Here is a 21,627-nt window from a genome sequence, read left to right on the forward strand (position 1 = left end):
TAAGATTGCATAAGGTCTCACAAGAGAATTATGTTGTTTTGCTAAAGTCTGCTGCTAAAATAATCTTGCTTTAGTTATGTGAATGTGTCTTTTGCATATTAACAGTATTCTTTTCTGCTCTAAAGTGGAAAGACATTATTTACCATGCCTTTATACTTTGAAGTCTTGCTAATAGCTAAAATTCTAAATTTTAATTCTAAATTCTTACTCTGAAGAATAAAATATTATGTGTATTTCTTTTGTTTTTCTTTAAGCATTTTCCCATGTGCCTGTAAACCAAGAACAACTTATTATTCCTAAAGAAAGCAATGAAAAACAGCTTGCTATGGATGAAATGGAGAACTTCAGCCTGACTGTCAACCCCCTGAGTGATAGACTTTCCTTGTTAAGTACCAGCAGTGAGACCATACCAATGGTTGTGTCTGATTTTGACCTTCCTGACCACCAGGTTGAGATATTGCAGAGTTCTGACTCTGGATGTTCTCAGTCATCCACTGGAGACAACATCAGTTATGAAGTGGAAACAGAAAGTCTGAGTGCTCAAGATAGTTCTCAGACTCTGAGAGAGGACTCACCTGATGAAATTGTGCAACAAGTGGTCACAGATCTTATATGCAAAGTTGTAAGCGGTCTTGGAGAAGAGGCTGAACCAGTTAAACCAAGTTTACACTCTCAGGATGCTTCATGTAAGTTCAGTCCTTTGGACACCTCTGTAGAGATGACAAAAAGTGAAGATCAAAATATTCTAAGTAGCCAGAGTAGTTTGCTTAGTAATGACAGTTCCCAGTTGCTGTCAGCCTCCACTGAGACTGGACTTGAGAACCTAAGAGATGAAATTTCAAGAAATAACTCTTCACCCTGTATTGCAGAAAGCCAGCAGTCTCTCTCTGATCTCACTCTTGCTTCCACTGAATCGAAGTCCAGAAAGCGAAGCCACAGTAGTATTCAGTTTGGCTTCAAAGGAAAGGTGCCAGAAAAAACGTCAGAAAAAGAAACAATTGTTAAAGAGGCTGGTAAGCAACTAGGTGCAAAACCAAAGGTGAAAATAGCCAAAAAGAAAGATGAAGAGAAGAAGAAAGCCCAAACAGAAAAGCTTAAACAAACAAATGTCTTCTTTAGTGATGGTCTTGATTTAGAAAACTGGTACAGTTGTGGAGAAGGAGAAATTTCAGAAATAGAAAGTGATGTGGGATCCCCAGGAATGCGAAAATCTCCCAACTTTAATATCCATCCATTGTATCAACACGTGCTGCTTTATCTCCAGCTGTATGACTCTTCAAGGACATTGTATGCTTTTTCTGCAGTTAAAGCAATTCTGAAAACAAATCCTTCAGCTTTTGTAAGTGCTATCTCCACAACCAGTGTCAACAATGCATACACTCCTCAGCTTTCATTGCTCCAGAATCTTCTAGCCAGGCATCGCATATCTGTTATGGGCAAGGATTTCTATAGTCACATCCCAGTTGATTCTAACCATAACTTTCGAAGCTCTATGTACATTGAAATTCTTATCTCCTTGTGTTTATACTATATGCGGAGCCACTATCCAACTCATGTTAAAGTAACCTCACAAGATCTAATAGGAAACCGTAATATGCAAATGATGAGTATAGAAATTCTGACACTTCTTTTTGCTGAGCTGGCAAAAGTGATAGAAAGCTCTGCAAAGGGCTTTCCTAGTTTTATCTCGGACATGTTGTCCAAGTGCAAGGTTCAGAAAGTGATCCTGCATTGTCTGCTGTCTTCTATCTTCAGTGCACAGAAATGGCACAGTGAAAAGATGGCCGGAAAAAACATAGTGGCTGTAGAAGAAGGTTTCTCTGAAGACAGCCTTATAAATTTTTCTGAAGATGAATTTGACAATGGTAGTACTCTGCAGTCACAGCTTCTAAAAGTACTTCAGCGACTGATTGTGCTGGAACACAAAGTAATGACTGTGCCTGAGGAAAATGAAACAGGCTTTGACTTTGCCATAATGGACCTGGAGCACATTGGTCCCCAGCAGCCGATGACTTCTCTTCAATATTTACATTCGCAGCCAATAACCTGCCAAGGCATGTTTCTCTGCGCAGTGATACGAGCTTTACACCAGCACTGTGCCTGTAAAATGCATTCCCAGTGGATTGGCCTTATCACTTCTACGTTGCCTTACATGGGGAAAGTTCTTCAGAGAGTGGTTGTTTCAGTGACTCTTCAGCTCTGCAGGAACTTGGATAATTTAATTCAGCAGTATAAATATGAAACAGGATTATCTGATAATAGGTATGTATGCGTAGAGGCACATAATCTTTTTAAGCGGATTTGATTTTATTGAATTATTTTACAACCAGATTAACTCATTCTTAAAAAAATAATCTCTTTAATTCAGGCCTCTCTGGATGGCATCAGTCACTCCCCCAGATATGGTTCTTACTTTGTTAGAAGGGATCACAACAATAATTCATTACTGCCTTCTGGATCCATCTACACAATATCATCAGGTAAGCTTAATCTGGGTGTTTGAGAGGTTCCTCTGCAGTACATGTCAAATTAAGGACTGTGATTGTATTAGCAAAACTCAAGATCTGTGTGGGAAAAATACCAAATATATTGTGTTAACTGTAAGTGTGACTTTTTATTGGTAATGTACACATCTCAAACAGAAAATTTTCTACTAATTAGAATTTTAAGAGAATAGCCTTAGATTTTTTTGGTTTGGTTGTTTTGTTTTTGGGGATTTCTTTGTTCCCCTGAAATAACTAAAGAAGGAGTTCCTTAACTTTCAGGCCACTAAAATTCCACTTTTTCAGAGCTGGTTCGATCTGTGGAACCTCCCAGACTGACACCAGTCCTGTTACTTCCTGGCTGGACTGTATTCATCTTGCAAAATGTCAAAATGTCAGAACTTTCTTTCTGCTCCTTCTGTGCATTCACAAGTTGTCTTTTTAGTCAAAAAGTATTTTTAGATCTGATGTTCTGAGCATAGTCTCTGTTAAGAGTGTGGCCCAGATTCTGCAGTTTTGGATTTGCTTTTTTTTTTTTGGTTCTTATGCAACTTTGCCTTCCATTCATTTAGAAGTAACTGAAAAATGTTTGTTTTTGCAAGTAGACAATTTTGCTTACAGTGTTAAGTACACTTGAAATCCGAAATAACTGTTTTGTGAAGGTATAGGCAGAAAATACAGAATCGATTGCTGTAGACATAAGGCCTGGTATGTACAATATAAAATATACTCTGAACAACTCAGTCGTAAGATTATTGTTTTTAACACACTTAAAACCTGTACTTTCTATAAGAATTACTGAAAAACTATTTTGAAAAAGAGTTAACGTTGAAAGCGTCCGTGTCCGTTAAATCTCAATTTACACAGTTTTACTTAAGCTGTTTATGTAGCTATTTAATGCTTTTCCTCTTCTCTCCTTTCCTTTCCTCTCCTCTTCAAATCCACTAGCTTTTGGTTAACGTAGATCAGAAGCACTTGATTGAAGCACGCAATGGGATCCTGTCTATCTTGCATATGATCATGTCGTCTGTGACTTTGCTGTGGAGCATCCTTCACCTTGCAGATTCTTCGGAGAAAACTACTGCTGCTGCTGCATCCATCACCACTATTAATCTTGGGTCAACAAAGGTCAGAACATCAGGGATAGTGTAGTTTAAATTGTTCATGAACACCTTTGTCAAACTAAACCTAATTCAGTTTTTCTAAATGTAAATTGAGTTTTAATGTCTATGTCATCACCTACTCCTCCGCATCAGAAACAAAGCTTTTATAAATGGATATTGGATCTGCTTTTAACATTGAGTGTATCATCTCCAGTCAACATCTCACCTGTTTGGTTTCTACAAAGAAAATGAAATCCATCCTGAAAAAAATTAATCCTCAAAAGGTGTAAGATATTAATGTAAAATCTTAACAAGTGAGAACGCTCCTCTTAAAACGTCTAGTGCTCAGACACTTACAAACTAGTTCCTTTATTCATTCAGTTTCCATATAGCAATGTCACTGTGCACTGTCATAGCAGGTAGTGAGCTAGTAACCATAAAGAAGAGAACCCACGAAGCGGTCAAATAGGGGTATACCAAGAACGCTGCCTAGCCCTCTTATGGGAAGCAGCTCAAACTTCTATACTTCACATTATTAAATGGGAAACTCATTTAAATGTTTTAAAATAAGGTTTCCTTGTGTAATTTGAATACTATCAAATACTGTTTGTGAGCATGCTGCGTTATATCCATTTCAACTTTTGTCATTCAGACTGAAGGAATGAAAAATAAACTTAGATAAGTCTCCATGTCTTTGCAGAGACAGAATTCGTGGTCATATTTGTGCTGCTCAAAGGGTTTAATACTCATTAAAAGGGAGGAAGTCCATAGTTGTTGATGACCTGTAATATTATGCTCCTTCTGTGAAAAAATAAGCTCTTGTAATCTGGTTAATCATTGACTCTTCTATACATCCCCCTGTTTCTTTAATTTGCCTAAATCCATAGTATTCAAAAGAACACTCTACATGTCCTGTAGATGAAAAAGCCCAGTTTGAAATTAGCTTGTTTGGCATAGATCAGGATAGGTTGTTTCAGTTTTTCACCTCATTGGTTTTGGTTAATGCTTTTGTAACTGATGGGAATTGGTGGATGTGGAACAGAATTGTGTATTAAAGTATAGGCAAGCTTCTTAAACTACAGTACAACTAGATTGCTCTAGCAACCACACTCTTAGCAACTGCATAAATTTTATAGCCAAGCTCTGGGATTATATGCAGCAGTTTCCTGCAAGTTTGGACAATTCCTCCTAAAATATCTCTCACAAAGGTAAAAAATGGCTTCCAGAAAACAGGTAAAGTGCTTTTTTCTCTGAAATCTTCCTGTCACAAAAAGCAGGACAGACACTGATAAAAGTTAGGGATAGCTACAATCCAACTATGGCTTTATAGCAGGCTGTTTGGAACATAATGCTGAGGTGCTTACCTAAAGGTGCTTGTGTTGTGCTTTTGCATTCCAGAATTTGAGGCAACAGATTCTTGAACTGTTGGGTCCAATTTCAATGAATCATGGTGTTCACTTCATGGCTGCTATTGCGTTTGTATGGAATGAAAGGAGGCAAAATAAAAATACTTCTAGGACAAAGGTATGTTTATACTACAGTGGTCACTTCAAATAATCGTAATAGCTTTAAGTTACTTAGAAGCATTAAGGAGAAAATTTAGACATTCCTATGCAAGAATACATGTTATGAATTATGGAGAATATTTGTATTGTATTTCTAATTTGCGACTGTACTGTCAGGAAGCTACAGAATAGGATAATCTTCCTGAATTCTTTAGGAAAACAGTGATTCCGACTCTCTAGCTGAACTGTTAGTTACTGAGAGTTCAGTCCCAAGAAGCCAGCTGCCTTAATTTGGGCATAGGCATTGCCTGTGATAACAATCCTTGACATACATTTGATTCTTCCAGGTTATTCCTGCAGCAGGTGAAGAACAACTTCTTCTGGTTGAGCTAGTTCGCTCTATCAGTGTTATGAGAACGGAGACTGTTATACAAACAGTGAAAGAAGTTTTGAAGCAGCCTCCAGCCATAGCGAAGGACAAGGTATGAAAACTGTAGAGGATGTATTGATTTGTCTTACTTCTGCTTAGAAAGCTGATAACATGGATACTTCATAAAGCTGAGCAAGTAATTATGCTGCTGCTCAGTCAGTGTGGAAATTTTCGCAATATTCAATAGACAGCTGAACTTTTGGAGGGAAGTCATACCTCCTTAAGTCATTACCATTTACTGAGCCACTCAAGAAGTTTACTACTTCTGCTACTTCTGTGCAAGACCATGTTCTATAAGAATAGGCTGCTTACATGAGGAGAACAGCTGCACCCGTTGGCATCAGGTGATTTTTCAGGTGGGAAAGGGAAGTGGGGAAAAGAGGTAATAAAAAAAGAGAAGAATAACTTTCTATAAAGACGTCTAAGTGAACATTTCTGATTTCCTGTTAATGAAGCTGTATCTTCAAACAGTGCAGTAACATTATAGCATTGTCAGTTTCGCCCTGGCAAAAGTCAGTTTCTTGTTGATGATAACATTTTGTTGATGATATCTCTTTCTAGAAACATCTTTCACTGGAAGTCTGCATGTTGCAGTTTTTCTACGCTTACACTCAAAGGTAAGACAAGAAATTAAAATTTATTTCTGTCATCGAGAAGCAGATGGACAATTGGAATATTTTACATCTTTTTATAATCCCCTAGGATGAGGAATAGCCTGTAATATAAATAATGAAGAAAGAATGGGTTTGACCTGTAGGTGTTGTTACAAAAAAAAGGGAGTTATTTTGTGAGTTCCCTAGTTCTGCATCACCTTTCTTCTCTCACCTCAGAATCCTGTAGGAAATCTGCCTCCCATCCATGGAAATCCTATCTTAATTGTGCTGTAACTCATTGGTAGCACTCCAACCTTGGGCTGAAAAGCATGTCTTTACATATCTCTGTTCTTCTGCCTCCCTCCTTTCTTAATGACTTGATGTGGTCACCTAATATTAAGTGAAAAAAAAACAAAGAAATGAGTGTTGATCCAGAATATGACAGGAGAATTGAGGCAGAAAGAAAATGGGGAGTACTTGAGGATGATGATGCTATTTTCATTGCCATCACCGTGCTCTCTCTTAGGATTCCAGTGACCAGCTTAGTAGACAGCTGGGCAGCACTGCTGCTTCTCTTAAAGGATTCTATCCAGGTTGGTCTTCCAGCTCCAGGACAATTCCTCATACTTGGGTGAGTGCTTTTGATAGTTGCCATTTCTGAAGAAGGTCAAACATAAGTGGTCTGAAACTGTACTGAATTGTTAGTGTTCTCAAAACTCTGACTTATTTTTGAGTGGAGACAAATACTTGTTCCCTGAGTTCTGTGGATTTTATCAATTTTTTTTCTTCTCTGAAAAATGGTTACACATATTAGATTTTATATAATAATATGTTATAAGCCGCAGTCTTACCTTACTGATTGAGCCATTCAGGTTCTTTAAACGATAGGTTTAAAAGCCTGATTTTTTTTCTTAGAAAATATCTATAACAACTAGCCTGCTGGAAAGGCTTGATTCCCAACATGGAAGCTGTTTGCGGTGTGTTAGAAATAGAAAGTTGAATATGGTTTTCTGTGTAAAGCTTCAAGGACCATTTCATTGAATTTCTGGAACATACCTTCCCTACTAAATTTTCTCTAGAGATACTTGTATATAGCCTAGCAAAATGTGTTTGTTGTAAACTATTTTGTTATGATCAAAATCAGCCTAAGAAACTTGAAAGGATGTTTTCTAGAATATTGATAAGTGGCAATGACCGAAGATCTAGTAAATAACTATTTTGCGTGTACATTTCTTCAGGTTTGTCCTAGCTTTTAAAATTACTGAATAAAATCCATATCTACTTCTGGTTTTTTCAGTGTTCTTAATGAGTTTATTATGAAAAACCCAAGCCTGGAGAATAAGAAGGACCAGAGAGATCTCCAGGTAAAAAAAAAAAAAAGATATTATATGTAAATCTCTTTTGAAAATATTAAACAGTAAATGCATCATTTCAGGGAATCATATGAATGACAATAGTGTACCCAAATTATTTTCTGTAAAAGTATTTTTAAGCAATTAATAACTATGAAACAAATTAAAATACTTATTGCTTGCAAGTTAAGTCTCTTATTTAGTATAGTTTCCAAAGGAAATTAGGCTAGTGTACTGTCCCTCTTCTACCACCCCAAGGAATGACAACCAAGCTGAGTTTGATGGAAGAGTAGATGTCCTAGAGATATTCCTATATGCTTTTTAAGATTGACTCTTCTATAGAAGATGATGTCACTGCCCCGCTTAAGGGAGGGAAAACAGCTGGACAGCATTCAGGTGTTGTCAGTTTTCCAGCCACACAGTTTGGGAAGCAAGAGGGAGCTGTAGGTGGAAGTTATTGAGAAATGAAGTGTGGGAAGTGTTAGAGGGTCACAAGCAAAACAGTGATGGGGCTGGAAGGTAGACCAAGGGAGACAAGTGTCAAAGGGTTGTAAGAAAGCAGCCTTTATTAACCTTTATTAACATGCTGGCCAAGAAACAACGTGCTCTTTGTTTGATTTAATATTTCTTTTACTTTATTAAGTGTGTCGTGTTATTCTTACTTTGGTGTGTGTGTCTTCTCTTATTTTACATTTTCCCACAGGCAAATGCATGTTTAGAACCGTAGTCAGTTGTACTGTTTTTGGCTGGGTCAAAGTTAAATTTCTCTTGAAACCAAGTCATCAGTATATTACAAAAAAGCTTCAGTCCATTTTACTCACAGAAAGATGTACTTAAATGCTTACGTATTTTTCTTGTCTTAACTTCAAACCCTTTCTCAAATGTACTGAAATTGTCTGATACATCAGCTCTGTAGTCTGAAATAAATCTTTAGAATCTTCTTAGTACTATTTATAATCTGTCAAAAGATCTAATTTTCTGTGAAGTTATTAATCGCTGATAATACTGGAAAGAAATTAGTTGAAAGTAGTGCTATAGGCTTGTGTGCTGTCCCTCTTCTGCCACCCCAAGGAGTGATGACCAAGCTGAGTTCTTTGCTTAGTTCTATACTTAGTTATAGATTATCTACAAAAATGCATGCCCAGTCAACAAATAAGTCCTTCTGCACAAGGTTCTTGAAATGCGTGGATTTTTTTTTTCTACCAGGATGTAACACACAAGATAGTGGATGCCATTGGGGCAATTGCTGGTTCTTCGTTGGAACAGACTACTTGGCTAAGACGAAACTTAGAAGTTAAGCCTTCGCCCAAGATTATGGTTGATGGAAACAACTTGGAATCAGATGTTGAAGGTAGTTTCATTCTTCATCTTTCTTTTAAATGAAACATTAATTATCAGGCCAAAATTAACAAAAAGGACAGCTTTGCCCTATTTGAATACTTTTAAAATGCTTCAGTTCTGTTCAGGTGTTAGTACCTTACACAGTGGTAAAGTCTGTACATCTTCAAAGTCTATGCTATTAAAATATGCTTGTGAGGTAAAGAATGACTTAAGAAAACTAACTTTGGACATTTTTTTATTATTATTTTCATTTAGATATGTTGTCTCCAGCAATGGAAACTTCAAACATAACTCCATCTGTTTATAGTGTCCATGCATTGACCTTACTTTCTGAGGTAAATGTCCCCTCAGATGTAATAAATACTGTCTTATAGTAACTTACATTCTATAAAGCTTTGGACTAGAAGTTTGGGGAAAGAAGTTTGATGGGAAAGTGGTGCCAGTGGATTCTGGTTCCTATCATGTAACAATGTATAACATTTTGTTACTAAAACTGTTGCAAAGCTTGTGAGATGGATGAAAGGTAAAGCATAGCTTTTCAGATGCATAGTATAGGGAAATTTATGGTGGCAAACTTTGTGTTATTAACAGTATATATTGCTTATTGCTAATAAGCAGTGTATCTTTGATTTTTGTTGTTGTTGTTGTTTGTAGCTTATTCTGTGGAATGCTTTGCTCAGGAGCTTATGCTTCTGTGTTTTTACCTTAGTTTGTTTTAAAAATGATGGAATAGTTATACTCGGGATTTTGTATAGTACCTGAAATCTGATCGCTTCTATTATAAACCTGAACATTCCGTAAAAGACATTGTACAAAAAGTGCTGAATAGAAGACAAAAAGCAGTTTGGGAGTGCACGATAATCTGTCTTCCTCTCCTTTTGTAGATTTTGGCTCATCTGTTGGATATGGTTTTCTACAGTGATGAAAAAGAGAGGGTTATTCCTTTGCTTGTAAATATTATGCACTATGTTGTTCCCTACCTCCGTAATCACAGGTATCTTTACAATTTATTGAATTTATTTAAATTTCTACAGCCAGTTCAAATTTGATGGGTGAAGCTTAAGTTGAAACAGTCATGATATGGATTAGATATCTGTCAGACTTTCTGTAAAGCAGCAATTCAAAATTGTGTGATGTTTAATTTCTTTTTTTTTTAGTGCTCACAATGCATCCAGCTATCGAGCCTGTGTTCAGTTACTAAGCAGTCTTAGTGGTTATCAGTATACGAGGAGAGCGTGGAAAAAGGAAGCGTTTGACCTCTTTATGGATTCTAGTTTCTTTCAGATGGATGCTTTGTGCGTTAACCAGTAAGACTTCCTTTTTTCTGCTTATGTCAATGACTGTTACAAATTTTATGTATACCTTTACACAGGATAAGTAATGTAGAATGAAATTCCCCAACAGATCTCTGTTGAGAGAAATAGAGGGATATTCTGTGTTTTAGGTTATCACATGCAATGTGAAACTCTTACCTGAGGTATATTTTGATGCAGAAGTCCATTTTTTTCGACTTCAAGGTATTTTTTTCAATTTTATGAGGAAAAGTAGTTAATGTTTTATAGTTTCAGATCAGATTGCACTGAGCAAATGGTACCTCTGAAGCAGAGAACTTGGATTGGAAACCTTAGCAAACATGAGCCTGAATTAGTTAAAAGAGCAGCAAAAGCTCTGTAAATAGTCCTGTAAATTCCTATTGTTTTTCTTCTGTATCTGATTTGTATATGATCTTCCTCTTCTAGTTGGAGAGCTATTATGGATAATTTGATGACACACGACAAAACCACATTCAGAGATTTGATGAGTAAGTGTTAATTGATGTAGTAGTGACTTTTCTTCAAGGGAAATATTAAAAAACAGAAAATAACTATCTTGAAGAAAACATTCCAATCTGTTTGAATTATTCAGTATTTTTTGTTTTCTTCAACTACTTGTTTCTGGAGATCTGTAATTAAGATCACTTGAAGTGAGAGAATTTGAGACTTATCCTGGCTCACCATGAATTTTGACTTGATTAAGCAGTGCAAATGAGGGGCTTGGGGTGGAGGGAGTTGTGGTTGGTTTGGTTTGTGATTTTTGGGTTTTTTTGTCAGGTCTGACACTAACTCTGCTTAAGGAAAGATTGATTCTCCATATCTCAAACTGCTGAGCTTCTATACCCACAAATTGTATTTAAGAAAACAATGGCTAAACTCCCTCTCAAAAGCTTCCAAACTAAGACAGTTTTGCATACTTATTTTCTTTCAACATGTATCTTAAATCATGTCAAACCTACAAATTGCAGAACATGCATCATCTTAATGGCTGCTTTTGAACTACATTAAAGCAATGAGAGAATGAGTTAGTTGTTTCTTAAAGTGAAACAGAACGGGGAAATCTGAAGTTCGTCTCTGCATTATTCATTTTCTCTTTCAGCACGGGTGGCTGTGGCTCAGAGCAGTTCGCTCAATCTGTTTGCTAATCGGGAGGCGGAACTGGAACAGCGCGCTATGCTCCTGAAGAGGCTGGCTTTTGCCATTTTTAGTAGTGAGATAGACCAATACCAGAAATACCTTCCAGACATACAAGGTCAGTAAAAATCTATCATTTAATGGACTTCTGGAGTCTGATGTGAACTGAGGAATATTTGTGTTTCAGGGTAACGGTAGGTAAATATTCCAGGGATGTCTGTGTGCGGCACCATTTCTGTGAGAGACGGTAGAATCCCTATCCCTGGGAACATTCAAGGTCAGGTTGGAGGGGCCTCTGAGCAACCCAATAGAGTTGATGTCCCGCTCATTGCATGGGGCTTAGACCAGAGACCTTTAAAAGGTCCCTTCCAATCCAAACTGTTCTATGATTTTGTGATATCTCTTCCAGTACCTTTTTCATGATGTGATGTTTTCATGATGTGGGAATGGGAGCTGCTTGGTTTTATTCAAAGATGATGCAAATAGTTATGGCAGCTTCTTCTAGATGTATTGTCTTTTAGTATTACCAAGGTGGACACTTCAGTTTTTTCTTCTATATGGAAAATCGATTGCATAATGTTTCATTTTTGATTTGTTCCAGGTTTTATTCTATTCAGGTGTTTTTTCCCCATTATGTCAGTAGCTGAGTTTACTATGGTCAAGATGGTTTTACTAGTCTAAGTTGCAAAGTGCATGTGTTGGTTTGACTGAAAGATTTCTTTATATATCTCCCTCCATGTTGAATACTTAGAGGTGTTTATGGTTAGATGAGAGCTTATCGTCCCTATGTAATAGTCTATGTACTATGATGATGTAGCCTTTTAATAACATATCCTAGCTGTTTGGACTATCATCATATTGTTTGCAATCTGTTTTTGGGATGGGTGAAATTCTGCATAAGGTGAGCAAAATTCTCAGATGTTGCATTTATGTAGGGAACTTTAACAAAAATATGCAGCTACACTATTCTGAGGTTTCTCACTTTTGTTGCTTGGTGAAAAACAGTAGCAAAATCCTGAAACAGTAACATGACAGATTAAAAAAATGAAGAGTAAATGAGGGAAGGAGAAAATGCTGGATGGAATTACTCTGCACTGAGGAAACCTTCTTGGCTTTTTTGTTTCAGAAAGGCTGGTAGAAAGTCTTCGTTTGCCGCAGGTGCCCACCCTTCATTCCCAAGTGTTCCTATTTTTTAGAGTACTACTTTTAAGAATGTCTCCACAGCACCTTACCTCACTTTGGCCTACCATGATCACTGAACTGGTGAGTTGCAGTTAGCATTTACGACTTGGAAGACTGGTGCAAATTTGAGACACAGCCTCATTTCTCAATGTTTTTAAGACAGTGTCTTCTCGATAATGTGCATATAAATGTAAAATGGACACAGATTAGAGGCTTATTTATTTTCCTAGTCCTGATGTCTATTTTTCTGCAACTAAACAGAAAATCTGTTCACTTATGTTGTCTAAGCTCTTCAAGTGTTTCCTGAATTAAATTTGCATCTATGCTCATTGTTGGCTACTGACTCCTACTTCAGTTTCTACCTACATATGTGTGCTCTTTCTGCTGCTCCTGCTCCTCTCCTGCTCTGTGTTCCTTCTTTATACTTTCCTGGTCGTTCACTCTTCTTCCTCCAGCAATGAGAATGAGGCGCTGCATAAAGGAGGAGTCAGAATCCATGTTGTATTGGCAATTGATAGTCATTGAGATCACATTGTGGCTGGCATTTCTTAAGATTTGCACAAGACTTGACTTGGCTTTCTTCTTTCTCTTGTTCAACACTGCATAATGTGGCAGGATCAACGTATGTTTTTGGAGCTGCTACCTGTGGAGTCTCCACGGTTGTCTGTTTCACACATTCTTTTCTGTTTCAGCTTTGGCAGTGGGAATGGAGGAGAGTGGTTGATGCATCCTGTGGTCTGTTTAGCCTGTTAGCTGAGTAGTTCCCAAGGGGCTGGCCAACACAAATAGCAAATCAGGATCACCTTGCTACATGTAAGGGATGAAAGGGTTTCAAGGGCCAATATCTAGCCCATGGTTCAGCGGGTTATTTCATCATCCAGGAATGGAAATAATGCTCCAAACAATAGTTCCTCTAAAACTTATTATTGAGGCCTCCCTACAGTATTTTTTTTGAGTCACGGTCTATTAAAAAATGGTATTAAAATGTAGCATTTGATCTTCAGGTACAAGTATTTTTACTGATGGAACAGGAGCTCACTGCTGATGAAGACATTTCCAGGTAAACTTATGAACTTCCCACTTGTTTTACTTCATAACAGTCTCTTGGCATGCTGATGGGCAGTTGAGTCATTTTCTAGAATAATTTGTCTTAGAATTGTAAAGCTGAAATGAAAAGGGTAAGTAAAGAGTAGTTCAGTCTGACTGCAGTACCAGGGACATGCTGCTCAGGGCAAAACAAAAAAAATCCACCCTCAGATTGTTCATAAACAACTAAGGTAGTTTATGCAATACGACTATGTTTTTACAGTGTCTTCCTAGCTAAAATGACACTGCTTCTGCAATTAAAATGTGCATGGCATGACTTAATATCTGTATTATACGTATATTTAGAATGATTTGATGCACTTTTGTTGCCTAAATAAAAATGTGGTTTCTTCTAGGGTTAGAAAGACATAAGATGATGTAGATAACTTCTCTTGTTTTGTTCATTGTCTGTTTCTATCCCATCTGACTTCTGCACATTATGATCCAGTTTCAGGTTGTGCTAGCAGTAAAGGCAGATTTCTCAAAAGAACAGGTGTTATTTGCTCAAGTCTTGTTCTTCACCTTTTTCCTAGATTCTCTTTGTTCTTTTGAAGTATTTTTCTCTAAAATTAATTATTACTGACATGATTTGATAGTTTTAAACTTTCTTTTAATTTGGATGTCTGATGGCAATGAGATAAATCATAACATGATTATTATGTATTAACATTTTAGTTTGTATATATATAAATGCACGGACTTGCAATGTTCTGGTTTAATTTATCGATTCAGTATTGACTTGGTAAATGAAGACTTCTGTAGTCATAGAGGCAAGTAAGGAAGATGATGTTCCCACAGTGGAAAAGAAAGCTGTTATGACTCATTTGCCTGCTATAATTTATTTTAGAACTTCTGGCCCATCTGTTGCTGGCCTGGAGACGACGTACACAGGCGGCAATGGTTTTTCCACATCCTATAATAGCCAGAGATGGTTGAACCTGTACTTGTCTGCTTGCAAATTTTTGGACTTGGCCCTAGCTTTACCGTCTGAAAACCTTCCTCAGTTTCAAATGTGAGTAGAAGATGCCGTCATTGAAGATTTTGGATATTTAACTGTACCTCTTGATACAATTCTAGTGTATAAAAGTCTTTTTATTTTCCTGTTTCCTTTCCTTTTCTGGCCTTCACACTCAGCAGCCCACAGTTCATTCCCTCCCAGTGTCAAAGGGAGTGAATGGTGGTACACACCAGATAAGTTCAATCTGATTTGACTTAGCCTGTGGCAAGAAATTCTCCACGCTTGTGAGCTAATCAGTGATTTATTAAAGTATTTTCTTTTTAAAATATTTAGTTGTGGCAGTGTTTAAGAACCCAAAATAAACCCACATGCCTCAATGACTAATGCATGAGATCAGAGAACTGTATGTTGTCTCAGCATGACTCACCTAAATTACTCCTTCATGATCTGACTACAAGAAATCTCCTTGTGAAGGACACCCCATGGGCGTTTCTTGGTCAGTAGTGTTCTTATATGCAAAATGCTTCCTCAGTGCCTCTGCAATCCTGTTTTTTTGGAAGAAAATGAGTACAAAAATTTCGTTTGCTGAGTACCCTAGAAATGAGAGGCCACCAAGGACAAAAGATCTCATGTCTTCCTTTACTCTGCACAATGGTGACAGTATGAGAGCTGCTGCCCTGGCACAGCTCTTCTGTAGGCATTTGGTTACCTCTAATTATCCTGTTATTTAAAAGATGTTTGTGTGGGCTGGAGGGTGGAAGGACTTGTACACGCTGTGTCAGTTTGTGTAATATTTCTAAATCTAAAGCTGATATTGAAGGTTTGTTGATTTATTTTATTTTCTCACAATTTGCCTCATAATTCTTGTTCAGCCTCTAACCTGTCCTAGTCCCCATTATTAGCCAGCCCAGTTTTATTTAGGTCATTACTGTGCATTTCTAGAAAGACAGTAACCATACTGAATCACACTATATTTTATAGTGTTCTCATGGAGGCTTGGACTGAAGTTTTAAGGACAGAAACTTTGATTTCCTTTATAGTTTATAATGCAAGTAGCCAGTCTTTGCAGTGCAGCAAGGGAATGGGAAGAAATGGTCCACTTGGTCTCACTGGCCTGTGAATAAGTAAAATAAATTAGTTTCTGTTACCAGTATGGTATATTGAGAACATTTTGTGTGTTGTAATAAGCATTATAAATATTCAGCTGTGTTAAAGTAAGCATTGCAAACGTGCAGCAAAGTGTTTTAAGTAACATACTTATTGTTTAGTTCAGAATTGCTTTCAGTTCTCTTGCACACAATGAAGGCAAAAATACTGGTTTTAGCTTCTCTGCCTTGTCTTACTCTTGGCATCCTTAAATACTTCAAGAACATCTAAAGGAAAGAGAAAAAGCTGCATTCTCAGCAATGTTTCTTCCTGCTTTTCAGAATGTGCTTTTTCTATTCTTTCTTGTGAGACTGAGTTTTTTTGTGAGGATTTTGTGGTTTTCCTCCTCTTTCTTTGATACTTAACTAGATACTTGTATTCTTACATCTAGCAGAAAAGCCTGCGTGTCCAGTAAGGATAACGTCTTGCTTGTGTTATCATGACAGGTATCGTTGGGCTTTTATTCCAGAAGCGTCAGATGATTCAGGCTTGGAAGTACGAAGACAGGGTACACATCAGAGGGAATTCAAACCATATGTGGTGCGTCTAGCAAAATTGCTGCGAAAAAAAGCAAAGGTATGTCTTCCTTCAGTTTTGCTTTTCATTGAAAGCTTTCACTCAGGGTAAATTACAGCACTGTTTCTTTTTTGGATAAGAATGGAAAGGAGTTTATCTGGTGTGGTATATTCAAGTCAGCATCATGCAAAAAACGTATGTAGGTGTATAAAACAAAAAAAATCCAAGCCAACCACCAAACCAAATAAACAACAAAAAAAACCCCAAACCTGCTATGGTAGGAAAAAAAAAAAAAAAAAGACTATGGTCGGTGAGTTTAAATTTTTCCATTTACAAGCATTATTTGAATAAAAAGTAAAATATGCTTTGGCATCTAATATATTTTCACATGAAATCATTTTCAGATAGCTAGTCATATACGTAGATACCAGTATAACTAACTGCCTTTTGAAGCAGAAAAGCATTTTTGTCCTTAATAATCACATTAAAATATTTAGAAAACTGTTGCATTCCTAAAAATGACAAGAACCAAAAGTTTTGAGACTGTGCAGAGCCAGGGAGGGCTGGATTTCTTCCCAGAAGCAGTTACAGTGAATGGAAGAAGGCAGAGAAGCAGTAGAAACAGTTCAGGGGGAATCTTGGCTGCACAGTTTGTAGAGTGGGAGGAGAATTAGGGTGTTGTTATGTTGGTGCATATTAAAACCCTAGTTTGGGTTGGGTGGAGGCCTGTTTCACTAGTGAAGCTGATGGAAGCTGGCCAGGCCTTGTCCAAGGGGGTTCCCTTCTGCTGCCACAAAATAAGAAGATAGCTGTCAGATCCTTTGCTGCTTCTGCTGTGAGGGCAGAGCCCCCTCGGGCAGGCACTTCACTGGGAAAGGTTACTGGGTGGGCCAGGAGCCTGGGTGGGCCATGGAAGAAGTTTGAAACCATATGGGAGAAAGCTTTGAAATTTCGTTCTTGGGTGTCCCTGTAAATAGATGGCATTGTCAGGGCTGTAGCATTTACAGTTTCTCACGGATGTTTTTGCTGAGCACTACTGACATAGAAGTAGCTGTGTAAAATTTAGGGATAACTTAGTTGCAGGCAGATCTAAACTGTTCAAGTAAGGCTCACAACTACAGGGGATAAAACAAGTATCTGAAGCACATCTGCATTCTTCATTTTATTGTTTTTCAACCATGAAGATGAGACTAGATTTCTCTTTTCACATGTATAAAGGAATAATCAATTTTAACTAACTGCTAATCAGGCATAGCCTCTAACCCTGATGCACAGTGTAATGTGCTGTACCTGTTGGAAAGTTGTCACACTAGAAATAATCTCTCTGCATGATTTGCAAGTTGCATACGATGTATCAAATATAAGTGCTGGTAAGTATTGTATGTTGACAGATGCCTGAAGTCAGGATTTCCACAGTATGCTTCAAGAATATAGAAAACTTCCTGGAATTTCTGGAACCCCTTAGTCACAGCAGCAGTTGCACACTATAAACCATAGCTAATAGCTAGGGATGTGAAGATGAGATAAACATGAGGTAATGAATACTGACTTCCAGGCCATTTCTTCATGGCGCAGAATAGAATACTGTCACGCATAGCTGTGGGTTTTTCTTCAAAAGTAACTGTTTCTGAGCAAAATGTTCCAATGGATCTTAATTTTCCTTCAGGGTACTCTGACTAATCCTCAGATTCGTGTAGTATGGTGTTGCTCAGGCTGTGCTGCCTGAAGGAAATGTGCTTAAAAATCTCCTTCAGGACTACTGCCAATAAACAGAAGAACAAACTGGCAGTGCTCTTATTGTCTGATGATGTCTTGGCCACACGAGCCCCAGAGCCTGTTTCTGGACCGTGCAGTCTTTGGGGTGGGTGATCTTCTAGCTGAAGGACAGCATCCACCCAAGCAAACTGCACAGCCTTCATGGCAAGGTATTATTTTGATACGTGGAATGCAGTCTGAAAGTTCTCCTCTTTCCTTCCACAGGACAAGCAGGAGGACTTTAAGACGGTGGTTTTGGAGGGATTGGAGATGGCCAAGCATCAGGTGAGGGTGGCCTTTGATGCTTGAGTTGTGAAACAAGCCTGCCGTAATACTACCATCACCTCAAGGCCCTGGGCAGTATTTAGCTTTCAGTAAGAGCTAAGACAGATAAGTCTTGTTAGAAGACAAAGTCGAGAGATTTTTGAAGTGAAAGAATCATGAGGGCCCTTGTTTTTATACGTAACTTAAAAACTTAATTTAAAGTTGGTTTCTTGTGTGAAATACATTACAGAAAGTGTTAGTTCTAAGACGAATTGTGATCACAAACCATTATAAAGTGAAATAATAGAAAAATTTGCCAAATGGCAGATGTGAAACACACAATCTCTAATCTAGTTTCTCTCAAATTGACTGTTGTATTAAGTATCTGGGGAATTAGCAGCGTTTGCTGAGGTACTGCCATGAGGAAATGGCGTGGACGGATTGTATTTCATTGCTCAGAGAGACAATTGATATCTACACAAATTTGGTTGCTGTGTAACACTGACTCTTGCTGCCTGCTGAAGGCAATCTGTGCTCACCACTGGTCAATACTGAGTGTGGCAGAGAACCAGTATTGAAAAGCCTCTCTTCTGCAAATACAATGCGAAATTTTAAAAGGAGAAACTTTAAAAACTAGTTAACTTCATTAAAAGTAGGAGGCATCAACAACTCTTTCTGTGTTGGAATACAGACTTCCCTTTGTTCTGGTTTACTATCAGCATTTCTTTTCTTGAGACTTTGTAGAGAATAAACAGTGGAGCTTGAATGGTTATCTCCTGTGAGAGTGAGCCAAACCACCAGAATAAAACACTGAATACGCTCATATGTAATTTTAATCTAATTGGGTTTTGTGAAATGGATGTCATGTAGGCTCCTGCATTGCAAAAGACAGGTGCTTCAGATAAAGGGCAAAACCTGTATTTGCTGAAGTATCATCTCTTGAAAAAAATCTGCTTGTTCAAAGGCTGTGCAATCAGTAATCTTTACCTTATGTTATGCTCCCACAGCTGTTCTTTCCCCTTCATTCTCCTCTCATTACAAAGCCTTCTCTTCAGGAGCTGTGCAGCCTGCCAGGGTCTTGGACCCCTGCCTAGGCAGAAGCATAACTAGGGCACTAGAAGGCATACTGGTCTGTCAATAATAGTCCAAACAAGGCATTTCTAGTGGGAATGGTTCCTTATTGTCCAGATATGAATATGGTTTTTGACTCAAAAAAACCCAAAACAAAACAAAACCCCAAAATAAAAAAAAAAAAATCCAAACTCCAAAACAAACCAGAAAGAGTGAAGATTGCCATATAAGCAGCTGGATGGTGTTGCTCAGGTGTTTTAGCATACAGATATTTTAAAGCAACCCTAAATGGTGTTACAGCAGTTTACTTAACACGGCCTGTAAGCATCCAGTGTGTGACTGCTGCCTTTGCTGGTGGGGTTCCAGAAATTCTCACCCTTGAAATTCCCGCCATGAAGTGAAAGGTAGGTCACCAAGATCATCTTAAAACAGTGCAATGAGTAACCAAACCGTTTTCCTTTGTGAGACCTTCAAGTGTCTGCTTAAAGCGTCCAGATAGATGTCTTATATCTGGTACTAAAACCAGACTCCTTTGGCAAGCAGCTATAGCAGCACACAGTTTCCCTAAGAAGCTGTGATGCTGGCTGTCACCAGCTTGGGCTGTTGATGTTTGTTAGCCAGCAGGATGCAGGGCAGCACGGCAGGTGCCAGGGTTGGGGGCTGCCTTGCTTTGAGACAACCCTGCGCTCAAACTCCCACCACAGCTTTCCGATTAGTGTGAGCTGACCGGCTGCTGGCCTCCACTGCTGCAAAGCATGGTGAGGGAAGGAGCAGACCTGCTTTGAAAGCCGCTTTCCAGCATACATGTGTTTCGGTGATAGAACAAATATCTTTTAAATATGGAAAAACAGATTATTGACATTAGTCTCTTATTTTTACCTGTACTTTTTCTGTTTTGTTGTGTATTATTTCCCATTTCTCTGTATTTGCAGAAAAACCCAGAGGAGGACAGCTCAGGGAAAATGCTAAGTTGGGAACCAGGTCACTTGCTTTTAACCATCTACACTGTTCGCAGCATTGAGCAGCTTTTGCCTTTCTTCAACGTACTCAGCCAAGTTTTTAACAGCAAAGTCACAAGCAGATGTGTTGGACACTCAGGGAGCCCTGTCCTTTACCCCAACTGTTTTCCAAGTAAGGACATAAACATGGAGAACCTCAAGTCCTTCTCCAGCAAAGCAAGACAAAAGATAGAAGAAATGGTCGAGAAGGATTTTCTTGAAGGCGTCATAAAAACATGAACCAAACTGCTGGTACCTTTCAGCATAAATGTAATGTAACTATTTAAATGAAATACTGTATCTTTCCCAGTTGTAAGTATTCTTTTCTTACTTTGTATGTAATGATATACTTAATGTTGTATTTAAGTTAAATATTTGTAAATAAGAGAAAAGTTCTGGATGTGGCCTGAATCAAGTTTAAATATTGGTGGCTCATATTGATTATGGTGCCTACATTTACAGTACATGTTTTGTTGTCTTGAGTTCTGTCTTTAAAAAAAAAATCCTAAAAAAATACAAGGTGCACATTTTTTCAATTTGCTTCCAGTTTATTTTTGTCTTTGATCCATTGGAACTTGTGCTTATTTTGCAGTCTGGAAAATGCCATCACTGCAGGAGTTAATACGGGACTGCACAACATGTACAGTTGTCAGAGGTAGATACTCTGAACTGAAATATGTGGATGAGGGATACTCATGCATTTAAACCATTGCATCCCGTTGCCCTGCCCCTTTGCACTGCCAGGGAGTAGTGAGGGCCACAGAAGACAAACTTGTCTCTGTCCCTCTTAAAAGTGATTATTATTACTGCCAATTGCTTTCTAAGCAATACTTCAATTTTATCAATATATCTAATGAAGATGATATTGCACCAGTATGTTATTATTTGCAGATATTCTTTTTTTCATGATATTGTTTCCCCCTTGAGCTGAGGTGAACTGAAGCTGGAGACTGGTGGCAGTTTCTGCCTTACCCTGTTTGCCCACACCGTTTGCTGGTGGTGGGAAGGTGGGGGTGATGTTGCTACAGCGGTGCGCTGGGCTGCAGCTACTAATGGTGCAGCCACAGCAGAGCTGGAGTCAAACATAGCTCCAAGTGCACTGAGGATGTGGGAGGCGGACTTCAGGCACAACGTGATGATAATCTATATAAGCTGAGCAGGGGTCACACTTCCTTTTGGGCATGACCAGGCCCCTCGCTGTCAAAGAGCGAGTCCCCTCTAAGTCACTTCAGCTTCACAAGTTAAGACAAACTCCTCGTGGAGGGGGTGGGAGAGGGAGGGGGGTATTCAGCAGCAAGAGCATCTCACTAAAAGGTAAGTTGCTAACAGAGGTAAAGAATAAGCGGAGTAATATTCTGCTCGGTTCTGATTAATCCTTGCTTCTCAGGAAGGGTTGT

The 21,627-nt window shown here is 38.3% G+C and overlaps 1 protein-coding gene across 1 annotated transcript in view; it reads left to right on the plus strand.

The window, feature by feature from the left end:
* Nucleotides 1–20,483, plus strand: part of DOP1A (DOP1 leucine zipper like protein A) — a 64,211-nt gene extending 43,728 nt beyond the window's left edge. The window contains 20 exon segments of the mRNA XM_054061389.1: nucleotides 255–2,262; nucleotides 2,369–2,480; nucleotides 3,432–3,611; nucleotides 4,985–5,110; nucleotides 5,439–5,573; nucleotides 6,083–6,138; nucleotides 6,641–6,745; nucleotides 7,412–7,478; nucleotides 8,673–8,817; nucleotides 9,063–9,142; nucleotides 9,692–9,801; nucleotides 9,965–10,114; nucleotides 10,547–10,608; nucleotides 11,220–11,372; nucleotides 12,381–12,517; nucleotides 13,441–13,496; nucleotides 14,370–14,534; nucleotides 16,073–16,202; nucleotides 18,123–18,182; nucleotides 20,165–20,483. Coding sequence (XP_053917364.1) covers nucleotides 255–2,262; nucleotides 2,369–2,480; nucleotides 3,432–3,611; nucleotides 4,985–5,110; nucleotides 5,439–5,573; nucleotides 6,083–6,138; nucleotides 6,641–6,745; nucleotides 7,412–7,478; nucleotides 8,673–8,817; nucleotides 9,063–9,142; nucleotides 9,692–9,801; nucleotides 9,965–10,114; nucleotides 10,547–10,608; nucleotides 11,220–11,372; nucleotides 12,381–12,517; nucleotides 13,441–13,496; nucleotides 14,370–14,534; nucleotides 16,073–16,202; nucleotides 18,123–18,182; nucleotides 20,165–20,470 — 4,343 coding nt within the window. The 3' untranslated portion in view covers nucleotides 20,471–20,483.
* The last annotated feature ends 1,144 nt before the right edge of the window (nucleotides 20,484–21,627 follow it).

The sequence above is a fragment of the Cuculus canorus genome, chromosome 3 (genome assembly GCF_017976375.1).
Source record: "Cuculus canorus isolate bCucCan1 chromosome 3, bCucCan1.pri, whole genome shotgun sequence".
Taxonomy (NCBI): domain Eukaryota; kingdom Metazoa; phylum Chordata; class Aves; order Cuculiformes; family Cuculidae; genus Cuculus; species Cuculus canorus.